Below are 21225 nucleotides of genomic sequence, written 5' to 3' on the forward strand. Positions count from 1 at the left end.
GTCGAGTTTTAAAAGCATACAGGGGTTTTATTTTACAAATAGTGTGAATGGCAGGCCAGGTGATACTTGTTGCGAACACCGGGTGTCAGCACTGTTTTCCTACGGCCCATTCGCATACTTTTCAGAGCTATTCTGACCTTTACCCTAAGTGCAATCTGTTTTTCAGGATACGCAAACCTGGGTGTTCTTGTGTGATAACGTTTCATATTTAGGCAGCTTCATATCACTATGTTATCCTCACAATACCTACCTAGATTTTGTTGCGTGTTAAAAGTATATTTACCTAAGAGCGTGTAATGTCTCAATTCATCACGATTCACTATACAATAGACGTGCACATATATGCGAGTTCCGGGAAATGTATCTTCTCCTTCTTTGGACAATCACTTTGTCATACATTCAACTACTTAATGCGCTCAAGGCACACTTTCTTCTTTCTGTTACTAGTTAACGGAGGCATTACTCAGTGGAGTGAATGGAACATCCCGGCCTGTGGGGTCACATGTGGAACGTCAGCTGTCAAGTTTGCAACCAGAGTAAGAAGGTGTGCAAATCCTACTCCTCAGTTTGGAGGCGCTAACTGCACAGAGTCGAGAATTGAAACAGTCCAACGACCTTGCAATATCCAAGCATGTCCAGGTAAAGCCAACAAGTACCAAGCTAAGTTTCGGTCAGTTCTGCATCTCTGTTACAGATAATGAAAATAATGTGTCTATTCATATAGCGCCAAACTCCACACCAACTATGCTCATACCCATAGCAATCAAAACACAGCACATTATTACCACGGATAACCCAAGCAGGGTGTTAGGCCCTAGAAGGTTATATCCACATGACTTATTCCACCGGGTACCCAGTTTCTGCTGGGTTATTTTGATTTTTTAATATACATTTGTCGGGTCACCATATGAATCTGAAGACATGTCGATATGTTGCTGTATTTGTATCTTTGCAGTGCGACAATATTCGTTGAGTTGAGTCTGAACATCTGTCTTTTCAGTTAACGGAGGTTTTTCACAGTGGACAAATTGGGTGGACAGTCTCTGTGGTGTCACGTGTGGTACTGCTTTTAGGAGTGGAACGCGACGAAGGACTTGTACCAACCCATCACCGACTCCTGGTGGATCGAACTGTGTTGGAAATGACGTAGAGACTCGAACTACAAGTTGTTTCCTACCAGTATGCAGAGGTAAGATGTAGCTTTGTAGCTAGCTTGTCAGTTCTGAATTAATGTGAAGCCCATTTCTGGTGTTCACGTCGTGATATTGTTGGACTGTTGTTAAAACCATACTCATTCACAATGTAGAAACTATAGTGTTAGGTTCAGTTGTATTTTAAAAAAATTAAATTTTTATGGGTTGTGCCATTGTAGATATGAAATATCTGATAAGAGCCAAGAGTCTAACCCTCGTCCTTGCCGTTTCCGCGTTATGCAACTAGAACACCCTGTCTGATGTTTTACTGTTCTCCACAGTCGATGGTGGCATATCTCTCTGGGGGCCATGGGAAGAGCCTGCATGCTCCGTCACGTGCGGTGTTGGGAACAGGCAGAGAATTCGATACAGATTCTGCAACAGTCCTTCACCTCAGAATGGCGGCAACAACTGTACCGAGTCAAGAACACAAACCGAGTTTCAGACATGTACTGGTAACAGTTGCCCCGGTATGTGCAAGTGAATCGCCTAACTGTATGATACATTATAATCATTAATTCTTGTTTAAAAGCCTTTCATTTAAATGTACACATAACACATAGATATACTTATAACACAATGATTCAGTGTGAACTCTGTTCAAAATTCTTTAATGGCTCCATCTATGATAATACGTCGCTCGTATTTCATTCCTGCCACTGTGGTTGTAGTCTGTTGCCGTTTTATACAGCATGAACATGTGGAAACATGTAGTCATTATATCTTACAAAGGTCATCCTATAAACTCACGGGGAAATTATGCAAACTCTTTTATGACACATTTTGCTGATGCCGAGAATGCTTTGCTGATATATGCGATAAATATAGAAATCGCCAGGATGACACCTCGACACTCACATGTAACTGGTATTGAAAACAAAAATTTCCGAATCATTAATTTATGCAACCATATGAAATAGAACATGATGTACATTGTAAGACAGGTTGCATATGAACTTGTAACTGGTATCGAAAACATAACATTCTGAATATTTAATTGATGCAACCATATGAAATAGAACATAATGTACATTGTAAGACAGGTTACATATGAACTTCAAACTGACATAACTTGGTGTATTTTGTATGCTTTGTTCTGCATGTTCTGTGATGGATCAACCCAATCACGAGCTGCACATTAGGCTTTTGTAACGTCCCGTTTATTGTTTGTTTTGGAACATTTAGTTCAGTAGCACAAAGTGATGTATCAACCAAACATGTCATAATGTAGAATCATATATGTGACAGGCATGTCCAACAGTCCGTTAGTCAGAGACATGTCAAAACGGAAAGGGACGAGCTGTTTTTTAACAAATCTGATCAGGTGCAGTTGGTTACAAAAGAGACTAGTTAGAAAAGATCCATGACAAGTTTCAAATGTAATGTCCATATGCTTCCAGTAAACGGTGGCTTTACACAATGGACTGCGTGGTCTATACCGGCCTGCTCGGTCACATGTGGTGATGCTACGAAACTCATCACTCGAAGCAGGACTTGTACTCTCCCATCACCTAGCAATAACGGCCGGGACTGCACAGGGGACCGTTTAGAATACAATAGAACAAGCTGCAACAACAACCCCTGTCCAAGTAAGATATTATTTCTTTTTGTGTATTCCTTTATAAGATACAGTGGAAGCTGTTACAGAAAAATAATCCGGTTTAGACAATGTGCCGGATAATGGAGCTAATGATAAATGTACAAGCCACGGACTGGATTGAGGTTTTGGCACGCGTCGACAAGTTGCCGGATTGGACAGATGCCGGTTTTGACAGCTTCTGCTGTAGTATGGATGATTACCCATGTTACTTACTACCTGTTTTTGTACTATTTATCTTTTAGTTGTTCGTTAGTAGTAGCTTATACTCTGTTTCTTTAATACAGTACACGGCGGATTTAATCAGTGGTCTCCTTGGAGTACTCCGTCCTGTCCGAGAACCTGTGGAACCAACGTTACACGCACGTTCATCAGAACACGACAGTGCAATAACCCAACACCGGCTTTTGGAGGGTTAGATTGCATCGCTGAAAGATTACAATCCGACATTCGAGTCTGTTCACTCCCACTGTGCCCAAGTATGAAACTGATATAACAATATATCCTATTTGCTATTGTTACCGTTCACACCAATCTGTCTAACAAGGCAAAAGAGAAAATAATAATTTTACAAGAGTAACTCCTAAATTATATTTGGAAACGAAAGTAAATGAATACAATATATTGCATTTAAATATTATATTTTATTCTCGAAAGCCCTCAAAGAATGACACGCATTTCTTAATGAAATCAATACTGTTTTTTTGTGTTAGATGTGTTTAAGTCTTATTAAAGTGTATTTGCAAATGTAAGTTCTTAAATCAGTCCTTTTTTCGTATCGTGTCTTTTTCATCTTATTAATTTTATTTTTTCAGTCAATGGAGGTATTTCTGAATGGACGCAATGGACAAACCCTCCTTGCACCGTTACATGTGGCATTGGAGAGACCAGGACTGTTATCAGAGAACGAACCTGTACTAACCCTGTACCTCGTTTTAACGGCCTGCAGTGTACAGAGGTAGATAGGTTTCAGGCTGTAGTAAGGAGTTGTGGCCTTCCACCGTGTCCACGTGAGTAATACTCATGACCAACAATCGTACACCAACAGATTAAGCTATATCAGCATATTATATCAATTACGAGAGGTTTCATACCATGCAGAAGATTTATTCAATTTAATTTAATTTTGTGTGTAGTTGATGGTGGCTTTTCTCCTTGGTCGCAATGGAGCAATCCTTCCTGTCCTGCTTCCTGTGGCCCAACAGCTGTTCGAACTGTTTTCCGATCACGTACATGTACAAATCCTTCTCCACAACGTGGTGGTGCCAACTGCACTGGTCTTTACCAAGACTCAGAGGTCAGATCCTGCGGTCTTCAAACCTGCCCAGGTACGTTTAGTGTTATACCCATACCTCTCCCGTCAGAACTGAAATAGTAATTATAAGTGGCATGTTTCATTTTAAAACTTATATTCAGGGTTCAGTGTTTTTACTTAAGGGGCTTCATTCTAAAACTTATATTCTGGCTTTTCACTTGGGAAATCTAATGTGGTCGTCATGTATACTCAGGATAAAAGTATATTTTGCCAATAAAAGTTGTCTGATAGGAAATCATTCTAAAAACCAACTATTTTGATTTGGTGTAGCACTTTTCAGTTTAAAAACAAAACCATTACTGAAATTATCTTTTACTTTAAACAGGATATATATGCTTTTGGAGAAAAGGCATTTTGTTATCCTCCAAGTGATTCGGAAAATCAGAAATAACTGTTATATTGTGACTTGATTGTTTAATAACGTTTAATAGTGTTGTATAAGCAGGCTAGGAATAGTTATTTTGATACAGAAAAGCAGTACCATAATATTTCCTTCACTTCTAAATACAAATGACTTTGATATCCCTAAATCAGTTACTAGATAAACCTTCTCGAAATATGCATCGGTCTACGCAAATAGTTTCAGCCTAACAGCATCTCATCATAGTTTGGAAACAGGCTGGTGCTTAAATGTTTATTCTGAGTATATGTCATTGTGAAATCCGATAATCTGTGAAATGTATCACCCATTATGCATCACACGTCTGTTTCGCTGATCAGTCAATGGAGGCCTGACCCTGTGGACACAATGGACAAACCCTGAATGTTCAAGAACTTGTGGCCCTGGAACCAGAAGGCTGACCAGGGAGAGAACATGCACTAACCCAATACCTAGGTTCGGCGGTGCCAACTGCGTGGGGCCTTTAATCGAAGTTCAGGATAATGTGGCATGCTTTCTCAGCCCTTGTCCAGGTAGAAGTCATACACGACGTCCTCTTAGTGAGCGTGTTTTAGTATTATCCCACAATCGGAATACTCTAGCTATAGGGCGGTTCGACCTGTGATCAACCGTTTGAGCATCTATATATGCAGTTAGAATATGATGACATGTGTCTACCGAGTCAACGGAATTAAAATGCTTAGCAGTAGTCATGAATTAGCCACGCTTGTGCCAGAACCTGTTGGAGTTAACCTGAAAAAAATACTTATACATACTTTTTGACATTTATTGCTGAGCTGTTGGGGTAGTTGTTTGTGAGGTATGCCACCTAAGTCGGAGCTTTAGCCATGTGATTGAGACGCTCAACAAACACGTTGGAAACTGTCATTCTTCTATGTCAAGTTTTACATATAAATAACATCATCTGTGCAATTTCCATAAGCCATACCTTATTTGTGCATACCTGATTAAAATGCATGATTTTACAGTCATTCTTAGGGCACGCCAATATTGTACATATCATTGAAGGATGTTAATATACACAGATAGTAATAATACTCTCGTCTTTTATTATCACTGTCAGACAGATAAATGGCACTGAAGCATGAAAGTAAATAACTTCAACACAGTACAATTACCTATATTTCAAAGTAATATCGCTTGTACAGATGCAAGCAAAACGTTTCTAGGATGCTTTGGAAAATCTTGAAAATACCTTTTTATTACAATCTGATAATGATCAATACAATCTGATGACACACAAACGCATGGTCATGCTAAGAGGGAACGGCACAGAGACTTGTCTTTCAGATGAGAATTGTATTGAGTATCTACTGAATTTGTTCTCAGAAGCTTATAACAGAACTACTTTGACCCGTTATTTAGGATTCAGAACATGATGTCTGATGTTCTTTGTATGATTCAGTGAATGGTGGTGTCACCGAATGGGGACTGTGGAGTTCACCTCTGTGCACACAGAGCTGTGGGACTGGCGCATCAGCTCCTGTCTTCAGAATACGAAACTGTACCAACCCTCGACCGTCGAATGGAGGACTATATTGTACTCAGACATTGCAAGAAAATTCCACACGAAACTGTGGTTTAGCACCATGTCCAAGTAAGCATATCGGTGTTCATGTTACTGAGATTGTTTAAATTTCTTTTCAGTCTTAGGTGATATTTTTACAGAATATGTCTGATTGCCTGACATTTTAACTTTTATCAGCGCACATTAAAAAACAAATGTGTTTGAATAGTGTTAATTGTATATTTCTTATTCAGTTGATGGCGGATACTCTATATGGTCTCCATGGAACAATCCATCATGCTCAGCCTCTTGTGGATTAGGCATCACAAGGACCTTTGTCCGAAGTAGGGTCTGCAACAATCCAAGCCCCAGTAATGGTGGAACAAACTGTACTGGCCCATCAGTTGAGTTTGATACAAGAAGCTGCAATCTCAATCCATGCCCCAGTAAGTCATCAGAATAAATACGCCGTTGGTTTTAGGTTTTGTACGCTCCAGCTATATGGCAGCAGTTTGAAAATTATCGAGTCTGGACCTAACAATCCAGTGAGCATCTATTTTACATCGATCAAGTGGGATGTGACATGTGTTAACGAGTGTGACTGCCCCACCCCGTTTGTCGCCTCTGACTACACGCGTGGTTCCTGAAGTTTAAATCTGGATATTCACGGGTCATACCTATGTCAGTGATATGGCAAACCAATGAAGATCGTGGTGAAAATTGGTTCTCTTTAACCGATGTTTGTCTTGAAAGACATGTCATGCATATGTCAAACAGGTGGTTCAAGAGTTTGTACAAGAGATGTACATAAATTGCCATTAATAAGTTTTGTTTTGCGCGAAAATATTTCACAGAAAATGAATTAGTTGAAAGATGTGCTGTTACTAAGAAACGACTGTCGCATACATCCATATAATGAAGATGAGCCGAGAAATGTGGATAACAATAGTGTATTTATTTTGCGCTAATACTCCACACTCATGCATGCTCGAAGCGCACATTTAAATCTAGTTAGGGAAAGGTTTTCAATGAGCTGAATGATGGCGCAAGTTAATTAAATCATATAACATTGTATGTTCTTTCTGTTACCTACAGTACACGGTGGGCTGACACAATGGTCTCAGTGGACCAACCCAGACTGCCTAGTCAGTTGTGGTGTAACTGCAACGAAAACTGCAACGCGATCCAGATCATGTACTGCTCCAGTTCCGCAGTATGGTGGGCGAGATTGCACCGGATCTACCTTCCTAACAATCGAGAGGCCCTGCAACCTTGCTCCATGCCCAAGTAACGTTCTTTGAATAATCCTCCTCTTATTCTGCATTGCTAATTTTATTCGAAATGTATTGTCATCCTTGAGCTTCATTCACCTCTTGTTTCGTTGACAACACAAGAAACAGCTTTTTTCAATGTACGAACATAAATGTATGGTACAAATCTGCCTGTTGTTCTTCAAATTACAGGACATTTACATATTGCAGAAACTGCAGAGGTGTGGCAAAAACCAATGGTATCACTTTAAAAAGCTAAGACATATCAGTATTGTGCACAAGGAGTTTCCCTGTCAATCACAAGGGTTTCATCAGTTTCATCATCATTGCTATTTACATTATAGTGAGTTGTTTAATAGGACATAAATCATGTGGGCATTCTTCTGCAACTATCTCGTCTTTCGATTATATTGGAGGGGTATGTTCCTTGATTCCTCAGGCCGCTGATTGTCAAGTTCCAAAAACTTGAAGTATGCCAAACCTACCGAAAATACCTCCGTGACAGTTACATAGATCTGCAGTAGGACCTATTGCTGTAAGATAGCTCACACCACTGAAGGTTTTTTCATTGCCGTGTTTATAGGTTCTTGTACATGGCGACTTAAACAGTAACGGCAGAATTAGATACTGAACGCTCTTTTGATAATGTGGTGTTTTTGTTTCAGTTAACGGTGGATACAGCCAATGGACTCCTTGGTCAGATCCCCCTTGTGGAGTTACTTGTGGGGTAACAGCCACCAAAACCGTCACCAGAAGTCGGCGGTGTAATACCCCAACACCTGCGTTCGGAGGAGCACCCTGCGTTGGGCCACAAGACGACACGAAAAATACAAACTGCAGACTATCAAGTTGTCCAAGTATGCATTGACCAAGAAATCCCATATATATGTCCGTGACTATATTGTTCGATGTGACTGTGTTACGAAGTCTGCTATACTTGCCGAGGTTGCATAACTGAAAAGTCAATAGAAAGTAAAACGATTAGATTCTTGCAGTTGTCCATTTTACAGATGTTCATTGAGTGTACAAGCTGTTATGTTTAAAGTATTCAAAGTTTTCTATTTGTCCAACAGCTCGAACCTTGAAAAGTCACATTGAAACTTTACCAAACCGTTCCCTATATATCCTTGTGATCATCATTTACCTAAAGGAATTTAGGTCAAATGAAACCAGTCCCGATCTATAAACCTTCCACCACGGTCGGGCTCTACAGTTTATAATTCGTTTAGCGGTACAAATACTATGTGGATCGGTACACTGCAGTATCGGAAACAAATTACCATTATGTACTCGTGCAAAATGCTTGTTTTGTATACAGAAAACTACAAGAAACATAAACGTTTTCACACTGAGCCCATCATTCCACGTCTCTAAGGTGAAAATGTACATTCATTCCACACGCGTCAAAGATTGAACACCGATGATGAAATTCATATACTGTATACTATTATTGCCTTCATTTTGTATTTCAGTCAATGGTGGGTATTCCCTCTGGGGACAATGGAGTACTGGTGTCTGTTCAAGGACTTGTGGAGTTGCTTCCAGGACCTTCACCAGAGTCAGGGTCTGTACCAACCCATCACCACAGTTTGGCGGACGCGACTGTTCATTGCTTGGACCTTCAACTTCGACTGAGAGCAGACCATGCACGTTGCCCCGATGCCCAAGTAAGTAAACTCGAACACTGTACCATAAACTGTATGAGTGATGGGTTAACCACAAAAGAAATGCCTGGACCGAGACCCTTATTACCACACCCTTATTACCAGACCCTTATAGTGTCGGAAAATAAATTAATTTGATACGATTTAATCTACTTTTAAGAAGCGCTACCTCTTCACTTTCACTTGTACACTGGTCATATTTCAAAGGAGCGGTGGGGTAGCCTAGTGGTTAAAGCGTTCGCTTGTCACACCAAGACCCGGGTTCTATTCCCACATGGGTACAATGTGTGAAGCCCATTTCTGGTGTACCGCTGTTATATTGCTCATATATGAAAAGTAAAAATATTTTACTTTGGATTGGATTTTCTGGTCAGCCGATCACGTGATTGCTTAGTTTGTTAATAGGGCACCAGTATGGCTAAACTACTGTCATTCGGCGGAAACTAATATGTACTCTGTGGACTATGAGAAATTCTCTTAGTTCGTTTCCCCACCTACTTACATTCAGTAGAGCAATTTTTTTTTGTTCCATCCGTTATGTGTGTTTTCCACTTACGCTTTCATTTTCTCCAATATTCAGCAATTCATATTTTGTTAACATTACAATATCAACAAACCAGTACGAAATAGGAGCATAGAAAAATGGCTTATGTTCTGACGAGTGTTATTCCTGGATTCCTTAATATCTCTTCTTTGGTTATTGTTTAGATATGTGATGTAATGTAGTATGCTCAAATAATTCGAATTTTGTAAACCTCATTCTTAGTAACGGTGTGATATACTGGTATATGAGTATTTTTATCATTTAGCTTTGAGAGAAAACTCCGAGATGTCTCGCGGTTTTATTTTTACGCTGTTACCAACCTTGGTCCGGTTCCACACGGCGATCGTAACATTACGAACGGACGTAACAGTTTACCATAGGCTTACGATTGCCGTAGCGCTACGGCCTCCTGATCATAAAGTGGTGTATAAATTGTTTTCTTCAATGTGATCAGTCAATGGAGGAATCAGCCAATGGGGACAGTGGTCTGGACCTTCCTGTGGTGTTTCGTGTGGAGACCCGGCACGTACTCGAACTGTTGTCAGGGTGAGGAGTTGCACCAGTCCTGCTCCTCAAAATGGCGGTAGGGGATGTTCAGAGACAAGAAGTGAGACACAGACAAGACCATGTGGACTTTCCCCTTGTCCAGGTAGGATACAGACATTGAATATATCGTCCCTATTGTTAGAGTAATGTCGGTAATGTTGGATTGTCGATGAATGCTAAGGGATTTTACTTAAATTTCAAATGACTAGTCGCATGATTATGTGTATATATTACAATATTTCCCGTAATTTTGAAATAAAGATCTCATTGGTCCCATTTACGCATTATATCACCACAATTACATAAATCCTTTTGCCTCCTCCACAATGTGAGTCACCAGCACATGCATGTGATGCAGGTGGTGTTGTACCGCTAGTTTGACTTTCGGCATTAATTCCTTGTCATTGAGAGACTGTGGACCATGCCGTGTTTATATCTTATTTTTAAAGTTCGCGAAAGGCATTAGTAGTTGGACGAACATGAATTCATGACACGTTTAATGGATAGCAAGTTCTTATGTTCCTTTCACGACGTTTATGAGTTAGAATCGTGTTCCATCATTGATGAAATGCATTTCTCGTTCTCTCTTTAAGTTAACGGAGGAGTGTCACAGTGGGGTACTTGGGGTCCTCCGGCTTGCACTGCAACCTGTGGAGCCGGAGCTACAGGAACAAGCACCAGATTCCGAACGTGCACAAATCCTTCACCGTCAAGTGGGGGCAGATTCTGTTCTGAATCTTTGATTTCTACGAAAGAGGCCAGTTGTAATCTCATCAATTGCCCAGGTAAGATAATTATATTTCAATTAAATTAAATAATAATTTTACTGTTATCGTGATGTTGTTACTCATATAATCCCATTTCTTACTTATGTTTAGTTATGCATTGTAATTACCATATATCCATATATTACCATCCACTATGTTGACACTGAAGGCGGTGTTTTGTATCATTGTGATTGGCGATCTTGTAAATCTTTTGGGACCTACATTTCAGTTGATGGCAACTGGACACCCTGGACACCATGGCTGGATGCAGGGTGTCGCCAGACATGCGGTGCTGATGTCACACGGGAAATGTACAGAGTACGAACGTGTTCAAACCCATCCCCGCGAAACGGAGGACGCAATTGCACTGGGTCTGGCAGAGAATCGTTCCAACGCAACTGTGGTTTGAACCATTGCCCAGGTAAATGTTTATTTACTTGAAGGTTTACGACCTGTTGGGGGAAGAAAGATGGGGAAAAAAAGTTCGAGAATGCTACCCTTTGATTTGTTGTTGGCATCTGTGGGACTTTACTAGACATCTTAAATTATTAGAAACAGATGACAGTCCTTTGAGTATATTTTGATTTGATAACTGTGACTTGAACAGGATCAACCTCCTTACAATAGCTTAAAGTTCAACGTTACTCTGGGGACGAGTCCATTGTTCTATTGATATACTCATAAGCACGTTCCTCTACCAATATACACATAGGTACTTTCCTGTTGCCCTACGTATATACTTGTAAGAACGTGCCTATTGTCCTTCGAATGTAATCATAGGCACATGCGTGTTGTCCCACAAGCGTACATCGATTCTACATTCACAAACGTCACTATGGCACTATCATCTTCAAAACTAAAGATTTGACACATCTTCGTTAGTTATCACTTAATTTAATGGATTTTGAATTGTTACAATTTCAGTAACTTCTCTTTGTCATTCATTTGTTTAGTAAATGATTAATACATTTTGATTTTCTTTGTTACAGGCCTGATTGAAGGTGAGTAGTATTTGATTGCAGTTGTAGTTCCGGTAACACTGCATAAAGTCATGGCATAACTGATTTTAAAAAATATTAGATTATGAAAAACCTACATTTTACTTCATGTATGCCTGCGATGTAATATCCTTACAATCATAAGTCAGTCGCTTTCTTAAAGGAGTAGTCAACGAACATAATTTGTTTAATGGTCAGAACTTGAATTTGAATAAAATACTTGTGTTACATCAAATTGTATACAAACGCTTGCCATACAAGCTCGCTGACTACGTTGTATGGTCTAACTTCCAAATTGTTTGCAAATGCATGACATTGCAAGCTCGTTGACTACGTTAAATGGTCTAAATTCCAGGCATTTGTCGAGACACAATCAACTACATGGGCGTAGGTTACCGCTACCACCCGGAAGACTGTGACAAATACATCATGTGTTACTATAACACTACATCCGACGTTGTCGCTGTCTTCAAGACATGTCCGTTTGGTTATTACTGGGACCTGACCAACCTCAGATGTGACCGCTCCTGGAAGGTCAACTGTCCTCTTGGTAAGATGACCGAAATATAAATACCCTGGCAAAGAAATTGATTAATGATAATACGTAACGGGACCGCTGGTTAGAAATAACCACATTCGAATAGCGCCTAACTTGCAGATTGCATGATGTTGAACAAAATTATAATTTTTTTACAAAACTATAAAAGCATTTTTATCTTTTGAATATTGACTCACAATGTACCGTATGTTTGTAAGAATACGTAAGTATATATATTTCTATTTGATGGTAGTTTAAATTTGCAATTTATATGAATAGTTAAATAGATATGATAAGTGAGTGCAAAATGCTAAATTGAAATGGGGTGAAATTATTCTGGAGAGACTGTAACAGAATACATACACAATCTGGCACCTGCAGACACATTTAGAATTCGTTTTTAGTAATCAGTAGTAACAATGAGAGGATAACGGAATTATGTGGCTCGGAACGCTGACAATGTTGACATGTGTCATCGCATGCCAGTTACTAAGATCGATTCTCAATCACTAGTCTGCTCATAAATAAATATTTACGGACCGCTGTCATATGAGTTGAAATATTGAGTATGGCTTAAAGCAGTACACAAAAAGTCATGATCATAACGAGTTCCTTCTCATCTTCCATAGAAAAATGCAACTCCGACTGCGAGCCTATCTACGACATGGACGGCAGCTGCCGTGCTTACTGGGCTTGTACAAACGGGAGATCAGAGGCACAGTGTTGCAGCGTAGGTTACAGGTTTATGCCAGGAAGAGGATGTATGCCGGATCCCTTCTGTACAGACCCTTGTCCTGTTCCGTGCTTAGATGGCACAGGTTAGTTAATGTAGCAGACCACAACCATACCATCCACACAGTGAGAGGAGCGCTCGCTCCTCACGTCACACCGAAGGCCTCGGTTCGATTCAACACATGAATCCCCCTCTTGTGATATTGCTGGCATATTGCTAAAACGGCGTAATATTAAACTCACTAACTCCACAATGTGTTACGCAGACTGAAGACTGTCCTGGTTTCACACTCATAAGAGTGTGGCAAGTGCTTCTGTTCAGAGCTATCACCACCAGGGATTGATTGTGGTTGCAATCATTTTATTGTCACATTCTGTTTATTTATACCGTTATATTGCTTACGTCATAATACCATCTACCGCAGCATGACACAACTTGGTTTAACCCCACATATGCTATATATCGGAGGCTTAACGTTATGTGTTCCAAAACTATTCAACAAAATACAAGCATGCCTGTATTCATTCCTTTGTGCTGAAAGAAGAATAAAGTGAATCAAAGTCAAATGCATTTTTATCACCATCTTCTCTTTAAATACACCACTTCATTGTAATGAAAGAAAGAGAAAGGCTTAGGTGCTTCAATAACACTAATGCCAGTCTTTTCACTGAGAACATATGTTTTACACAGAATCGTGTGACAAGCGACCTGTCTGGACGGTGAGAACGTCATATGCCATCCAGGCTGGTTCCGTTGGATGGATGAACAGTGACTGTCCATTTGGTCAAGTTTACGACGTTGCCAAGTGCCAGTGTGTTGCTCAAACACCATGTAAGTCACGTTTTGATCTTTATTACTGGCATAAGAACCTCAGAATTCTATTTAAAAAAATCATATAAATAACTGAAGACAGGAATGGGGTTCAGTTTATTTTTGTAGAATTTACAGTTCACTCAGATGATTTTTTCCCCATTTCCTATTTAAAATAGTTTCCCCAAATGACTAAAATCATTTATTTTGGTTATAAAGCAGTACTGTGCATTTAACTGTTTGTATTAAAGATAACCCGAGGCACAGGAATATATATAAAGCATGTTGTTTATGGGATATTTTTTCTCTTTAAGCATGCCCGCTTGCTTTCGGGGTGGAGTTCGACACTGCCAATCCCAGCAGCTGGACCCTTCAAAACGTTCCTATATTCTTAAACCAGTATGGCAGGTTCAGCGGAAACAGCTTTGTTTCAACCAGTCAAGACTTGAGACGAACCAACGCTGCTTCCAGTATAGCTATCCGTTTCCGGTACAGAGAGAACGCGCCTGTTGCATCAAGACAACTGCTTGCAAAAAGTGTAGAATGTGCTGACTGTAGAAATGCTAGCTCTCTTGCAATATATCTAGAATCGTCGGCTGTGCGTGTTGAGATGTCTACCTGGAGAGGAGGAATGGTCCGTCTTCTTGCTTCCACATCGGTGAGACAGAGCTATATGTATTTATAAAAAAGTGTTATATAATAGATAAAAGACAAAACAATCCACACATCAACTGACACAACTGGTGCATTATACCGACAAGATCATGAGCACGTTTTGTATTAGTCATTCTGTGAGTTGAGTGAGTTTAGTTTTAAGCCGCATTCAGCAGTGTTCCAGCTATATGGTGGTCATTCTAAGAATTCTTGCACGTGTAAATGACAGGTTGATCGTGTACTGCCCATAAACGACATTTTCATGACAAAGCGATATTTCTATGACATAACAGCTAAAACATATGCAATGAATTTTTATTCAAAACGTATTATGTCACCGAACAAACTGTGTTTTCCATCTAACATGTGCCTCATTGTGCAACTTGTATTTTTTGTCGGGAATGATGAAACTTAACCACTTGGCATTATCATGCAGGGTTTCCAAACTAGTGAATGGAAGACCGTGACAGTTCTGTACGAAGGCTCTGCTCTAACCGTGGTGATCAAGACTGCGAGCTACGAATATATCAACAGGGAAACGGGTAGGTATTTCTAAATGATGTATCACTTGGTTGACTTACAATCATTACTTTCATATTTTCGGGGTTAACGACTTGCCTGGACGTAAATGATAACAATGGACACCGTATACATCGCCATACATCAGATCACGAACAAAGGGAATGGCATTGCTACCCAAGTGAACTGTCATTGAAATTACACTGTATTCGTGGCGTATACATTTTTATGCTACGATGGGAAAGAATGCTTTTGAACCACTGGTGAATACTTTCACGTACATAGTGACAGTTAACGTTTTTATTCATGATCTTTCAACATGTCTTAGTAGGTTACACGAGGACAACATATGTAACATAGTACCTTGAATGACATGTTGTACCTTCCATTAATGTATGTAGTCTACAACCAATTTGTGAAACAAAAACATTTCAATGACAAAAAGCATTTTGCAGTCATTAGGTCGTGATGTTTCAGCTCCTGACGCAATTCTCTTGACGTGCGGCTTTATCTTGGGATCAGATGGTTCTGCCACAGGGGGCTTTACAGGAGATGTTGACTACGTAAGTACTACTTTCTGCATGTCTCCAGTACAGAGGTACACGGCTTACACGTGTGTACACACATGGTCTAACATTACCTTCGTGAGACAACCCTGTGTCAGTAGTCTTTACAAAGAGACACGAACTGGTACGACGCCACGGTCGTGAGAGCAGTGTATTTATCGAAGTCATGTCGGGACATCTGAATGAAATGAAAGGAATCCTTTCAAATCGTAGACACTGAATGACCAAGTTTTACATGAAGGGTATTCAGTATAAATGTTCAGAGCTACACCCTTTAGAAATGTCCATATTACTAGGGCACAACATTCCGTTGTTAGGGTCAGTCAACCCTTTCAGTTTGTGACGGCAGTATGACGTCATTATAGCAAAGTGCGTGTAACTTATGTTCGCGTATAGTCACCTGTTTCAGATTTATACCCCCCATACATGGCAAAGAATTTTAGTTTCAATATACCTTTGTTAAATAATACGGTAAACGTGTATGGCCTGTCTGTGGAAGAGCCAGTCTACAATACTATGACGTGGTGAGCCATATACTAACCTATATGCGCCAACCTACATGGAGTAGACCACCCACTTTCTTATTGTGATGACAATAAAGTCATGATTCGAGGTGATCGATCTATTTAGTATCTGCCACTTTGCTTTTTCTTATTTTATTTCCTATTGTGTTCCAGATAAGGTATTATAGGTGCAAGCCTACAGACTTCTACTAAGGAACCGTGCCAACTTGCCCCTGCATAGGTACAGGAACTGAGGCACCTCGCCATGACATAACAACCATTTACAGAAACATTCGTGCATTTAGTTTAAGACTTTGAACGAACAAGAATCACATAATTTTCATTCTTACATGCATATGCTCACTGATAATAGATAGTAACATTCCGTATGATATACAAATCGCATGTGTTATGTATTGGACACGAGGCAAGTGACACTTGTTATATGTACTTACTGCTTTACTGAAACTACACGTTGTATTGCGATTCTCTACGAGAGAAAGACAATGGTGCCACAATAGTTCCACGTGATATTAGTTTTGTAATGTTATGAGATTAGAGTGTACAGTATATCGTTGATCGAAATGTTCTTGCCTCCATAAAGGCTGTAGATTTGTCTTTAGATTACTTGTTTATTGTGCTTTGTTCCATGTATGATATATTAATAGTATTGCGACGCACATGCAAATTATGTTTTTCTCACCTTCAAATGAATTACGAGATCGCATAGTAATTTTGTGCCTTAACATGTTACCGACTCGAATATTTATTCATGTAGTATTTCAATGGATCTCAGTTGTTTTCAGAAGGATATTTTGCTGTTACCGCTGTAAAAGTTGTGTAAATTCCTGTTTGTGTTTCGCTATTTTCATAATAAAATGTTCCTATTACATCTAACATGAGTTTGTATTGTATCTTAAGACAAGAACGCAGACTCGCCATACCAGACGGAATGGCGAAACTATTAGTAGTAAATAACTGATCAGTTGATATGGAGCACAAATATCCTGGAACAACTAGTATAATCATGGATATAATTTGACAAAGACTTAAAACACATACATATGTGTAAAAAATATTTGAATGAGTGAGTTTAGGTAAACCCCGAACTCAGCAACATTCTAGCTATATGGCGGAGGTCAGTTAATAATCGAATCTTGACTTGCAGAATTGGGACACGACGACACATGTCGACCCAGTCAGGGAGCCTGACTACTCGATCCTGTCAGTCGCCTCTTACGACAATCATGGATTGTGGAAGATGAATTCTAACCCAGAGAATAGAATTTAGAATATCATCTGAATAAATCATGAAAGCATGCGTTCACAAAAAGGTCAGGCTAAGAGTACGACGCCCGATGATGCACCGTCTCCATTACCCCCGAGAGATATTTCATTCGGCGTGGAAAGCCGGCGTGAATGGATCCAGGCCTATCCTGCTGTACCGGTTACGCCCGCCAAAATCAAAGTGCACAGAGGGCATTCCCCAAACCTACTGATGCAACACACGTGTTGTCACCCACCAAGGTCGCTACAATAGTTGTTCTAGTTTAATGGTTTCGTTGTTAGTGATAACAGCAGTGGGTGTCGATGTTCGAGTTCCTTACGGGTACCACCAGTCAAGCGAGGAGACACAGGCCGCTGTATGAGACATCGGTAGAGTATGTGTAATGGCCTGACTTAATGCACTTACAAGACGTGTTGAGAAACATCAAGATATTTATCAGCCGTGAACCTGGCTCTCTTTGGAATTTTGACAATACGATTTCGTCGAAGTAACAAGTGGGGCGATCGGCTATATACATGACAAGAGAACCATTGATGATATGTTCAGAATTCCTGTACACGGTGGCCCCCTTGTTTCATACAGCGATTTCAAAGATACTACTGTGGAAAATCCTTAAGGTTCAAGGACGTTATGTAATGTAAAAGCTATGTACATCTTTGAAATAGACATTATGTAATTCCTGAGCTATTGATAATACTGTTAGTATCATTTTCGGCGTTATAAAGCATGGTCATGTCGAAGTGTACATACGTACATAAAGGAAAGCCTGGCGTCGTGTAACGTTTGGGAACTCGTCACGTTAGTGTAGACACTAGGCTCCACACGGATGATATACCACGCTTAATGATTAATAGATAGTCACATTAGTATACGGTTATGTTTTCATCTATACAATCCCTGGATAAGAAGACTGACTCTCCCCTTGTGTTGTATCATCAATAATGTGTATGTTTGGCCAGTCAAAAGTGACTGATGTACCATAATTATAGTTCGGGCTCAAACACAGGCATAGACACAATAGCTTTGTAAGACATTTTCCGAACACCTTGTCTATTGAAAAGATCTTTCACTGTCGCCAATGGATACAGCATTGTGTTGTTCCCATGGTTTGCAAAGCCAAGAAATCCATACCGAGGGAGAGGTATCAAAAGTATGACAAGGATTTCGAATGGCAGTACTGTTAAACAGTAGATTGTGTATTGATTCACATAAATACATAATATTATGCAGACAGACAGATCCCATGCTGGCAAGTTGACACGCCTGATAAAAACCTCACGAAATAGATTTTGTTGTTTTGCTGCTCGCAAATTATCGATATTTGTCTGAAGACGCAGATTAAAATTTAAAGTGACTTAATGATTAACAGAAGCTGATAAAGATATGACTGATTAGTTCAGTCTCACTGGTATGATGTGTCAGATCGATCATGTTATAACGTGTTTATATCTAGTGTGTGAAGTCACACGGTGATGATGCGACAGACGCGTCAGTATCAGACGTTGTAATGGCAGCGATATCAGTGCGTCTCAATAACAGCAACAACAACAACAACAACAACAACAAATTAAAGCGCCAATACCCTTTTCATAACCATAACATACATTCCTATAAATCTTGGACGCTGTGAAAAGAATCTCTATACAGTATTCTACCACCATGGAGGCTCACACATCATCAATTTTATATATGAGTATGTCACGATTATTGAATATATATTGTTAACAATATGCTGGGGTAGTATTACAAGGTAAAACTTAAGGATCATGCACTAGAACATTTCGGATCATATAAGTGAGTGAGTTTAGTCCGCAATATTCCAGCTATATGGAAATAATCGAGTCTGGACCAAACAATCCAATGGTCAATACGATGAGCATCCGTCTGCGCATATGGGATACGATGATGTGTTAAACTAAGTCAGGGAGCCTGACCTCCCGATCCCGTTAGTCGCCTCTAACGACAAGCATGGGTTACTGAAGATCAGTTGTAACCCGGATCTGCACGAGTTGAGTAGTAAATTTGTACATCACTGCTCCAACTAATGATAAATGAAATACTGAATACTGGCAAGATACTTATGATTGCATTTCAGTCAAATTGGCACCCATCTTGGATTTCTGCAAAGGGGAACATTTGGGGTGGATACATATCCAGAAACGTTAGGAATGGTTCAGCATATAAGTGTGCGAAAGTGCACACTTTCCGCCTTAACTGCAAGAATACATGTCACAAGAACATTTCTTAACACGTGAGTGAATGGATGAGTTTAGCTTTACGCCGCCTATGAGCAATATTCCAACAAATATCACTGCTGGGAACACCAGAAATGAGCTTCACACAGTACCTATGGGGAGAATTGAACCCGGGTCTTCGGCGTGACGAGCGAACGCTTTAACCACTAGGCTACCCCACCGCCCCCTGAACAAATAAATCTCCCAGGCAGCGTTATAAAAGGCATGAAGTAAGTGACAGGACATGCACGATGTCGGACCACCCATGTCATTGGTATCCTGCACGTGAACATCGACATTATTGGGTTATTCCAGTTACACCAATTCAATTCCGGTTTTTGCGCCACCCCAGGTCAGCGTGGGTTGTGTCCAGTTGTATCTCCTTTGACCATCGGGGCGTATGACGTTGATTGTAGATAGTTTGAAGATCTTGATAAATTCTTAAGAAGCACAATGTAAAACTATTGTACAGAGTGTGCATCACACATCTTATAGATTAGTTTTCAGATAAACGAGGTAATGGTTGACATCCAGCTTCACATTACTTTAATATCTTTCAGTGGCCCTATCGCCTTGGGAACAAGAAAGGTAGATACAGATGTCAGACATGAGAATACCCAGGCCTCTGAACAGATTCTAATTTGTGTATATGCGCAAATAAAGTGATGGTAATTGTGTGTGCATTACATAGTTTTCTTGTAGAACGACAGAAATTAATGTTCATGGTTTTAGTGCCGTTGGTAACAGCTATAATTCACTAAGATTATCCCTGTTTCTCTTCACACTGTACAATACGTTTCACTATAACCATCGTCTCTGCAGACCTAGTGAAGGCCTTATCAGAGGTTCTATTGAAAGGTGCATTTAATAACGTGGACACCGTGGGGCAGATCGTGTGATGTTGGATCTGACTATCTGAATACGTATTGTGCTTCAAAAGAAATGTCTTTGAAATACATTGGGGTAGAATGCTGACTTTGTGTGCTGCCGATTAGGCCCCTGACTCTGTGAATGTGGGTTAAATCAGATTGGATTCAATTTGTGGTGAATTAACTCATTTTCATGTAGCACTGTATTCACAAAGTGTGGCAAAGTGTGTTAACATTTGGCGTGGTAGATACGTCCTGGACATAGCATTTGGTACTTTGAATTCATCATAAATAAGCAAATTAATATTTCTGATGTTTCAATTTGTTGTCATTGCACACTAGATCACAATGTGATAAGATACAGCACATTGCCTCCTCTGAGAGCGTGGATTCGAACCTGAATGTCACTGAACCCGCAACATTACTGGAACTTTACTGAGAAATTACGATGACAAACATGACATGTGTTGCACTGAATACTTTCCAATAGTCAGCGTTTAGCCATTGTCCCAGACCGTGGAAAGCCTGCTCTTTTACGCAGACTTGTATACAAGCACGTAATATAGACCTGACATTTGTCAATCTTGGCGTCTGGAGGTCATGGTGACCTTCACTGGGATGCAGACAGAAAAGAAAATGCACTGAGGTTATTATTTCTTAGAACAGTTTCATTGTTCTGCGGATAATGGATCTTTGTAAATGGCGAATA

At 39.9% G+C, this 21225-nt stretch overlaps 1 protein-coding gene across 2 annotated transcripts in view; it reads left to right on the forward strand.

The window, feature by feature from the left end:
* LOC137261075 (SCO-spondin-like) overlaps positions 1-17022 on the forward strand; it is a 58706-nt gene extending 41684 nt beyond the window's left edge. For both annotated transcript variants that reach the window (XM_067798742.1, XM_067798743.1), the window contains 24 exons: positions 448-639; positions 1001-1189; positions 1475-1663; positions 2594-2782; positions 3078-3269; positions 3606-3800; positions 3927-4118; positions 4826-5017; positions 5911-6102; positions 6267-6458; positions 7108-7299; positions 7949-8140; positions 8756-8950; positions 9946-10140; positions 10631-10822; positions 11034-11225; positions 11794-11805; positions 12158-12352; positions 12970-13158; positions 13764-13904; positions 14198-14541; positions 14974-15079; positions 15534-15619; positions 16300-17022. In XM_067798742.1, coding sequence (XP_067654843.1) covers positions 448-639; positions 1001-1189; positions 1475-1663; positions 2594-2782; positions 3078-3269; positions 3606-3800; positions 3927-4118; positions 4826-5017; positions 5911-6102; positions 6267-6458; positions 7108-7299; positions 7949-8140; positions 8756-8950; positions 9946-10140; positions 10631-10822; positions 11034-11225; positions 11794-11805; positions 12158-12352; positions 12970-13158; positions 13764-13904; positions 14198-14541; positions 14974-15079; positions 15534-15619; positions 16300-16338 — 4184 coding nt within the window. In that variant the 3' untranslated portion in view covers positions 16339-17022. The remainder of the gene's footprint in view (positions 1-447; positions 640-1000; positions 1190-1474; positions 1664-2593; positions 2783-3077; positions 3270-3605; positions 3801-3926; positions 4119-4825; positions 5018-5910; positions 6103-6266; positions 6459-7107; positions 7300-7948; positions 8141-8755; positions 8951-9945; positions 10141-10630; positions 10823-11033; positions 11226-11793; positions 11806-12157; positions 12353-12969; positions 13159-13763; positions 13905-14197; positions 14542-14973; positions 15080-15533; positions 15620-16299) is intronic.
* Positions 17023-21225: the final 4203 nt, after the last annotated feature.

This window comes from Haliotis asinina, chromosome 14 (genome assembly GCF_037392515.1).
Source record: "Haliotis asinina isolate JCU_RB_2024 chromosome 14, JCU_Hal_asi_v2, whole genome shotgun sequence".
Lineage (NCBI taxonomy): Eukaryota > Metazoa > Mollusca > Gastropoda > Lepetellida > Haliotidae > Haliotis > Haliotis asinina.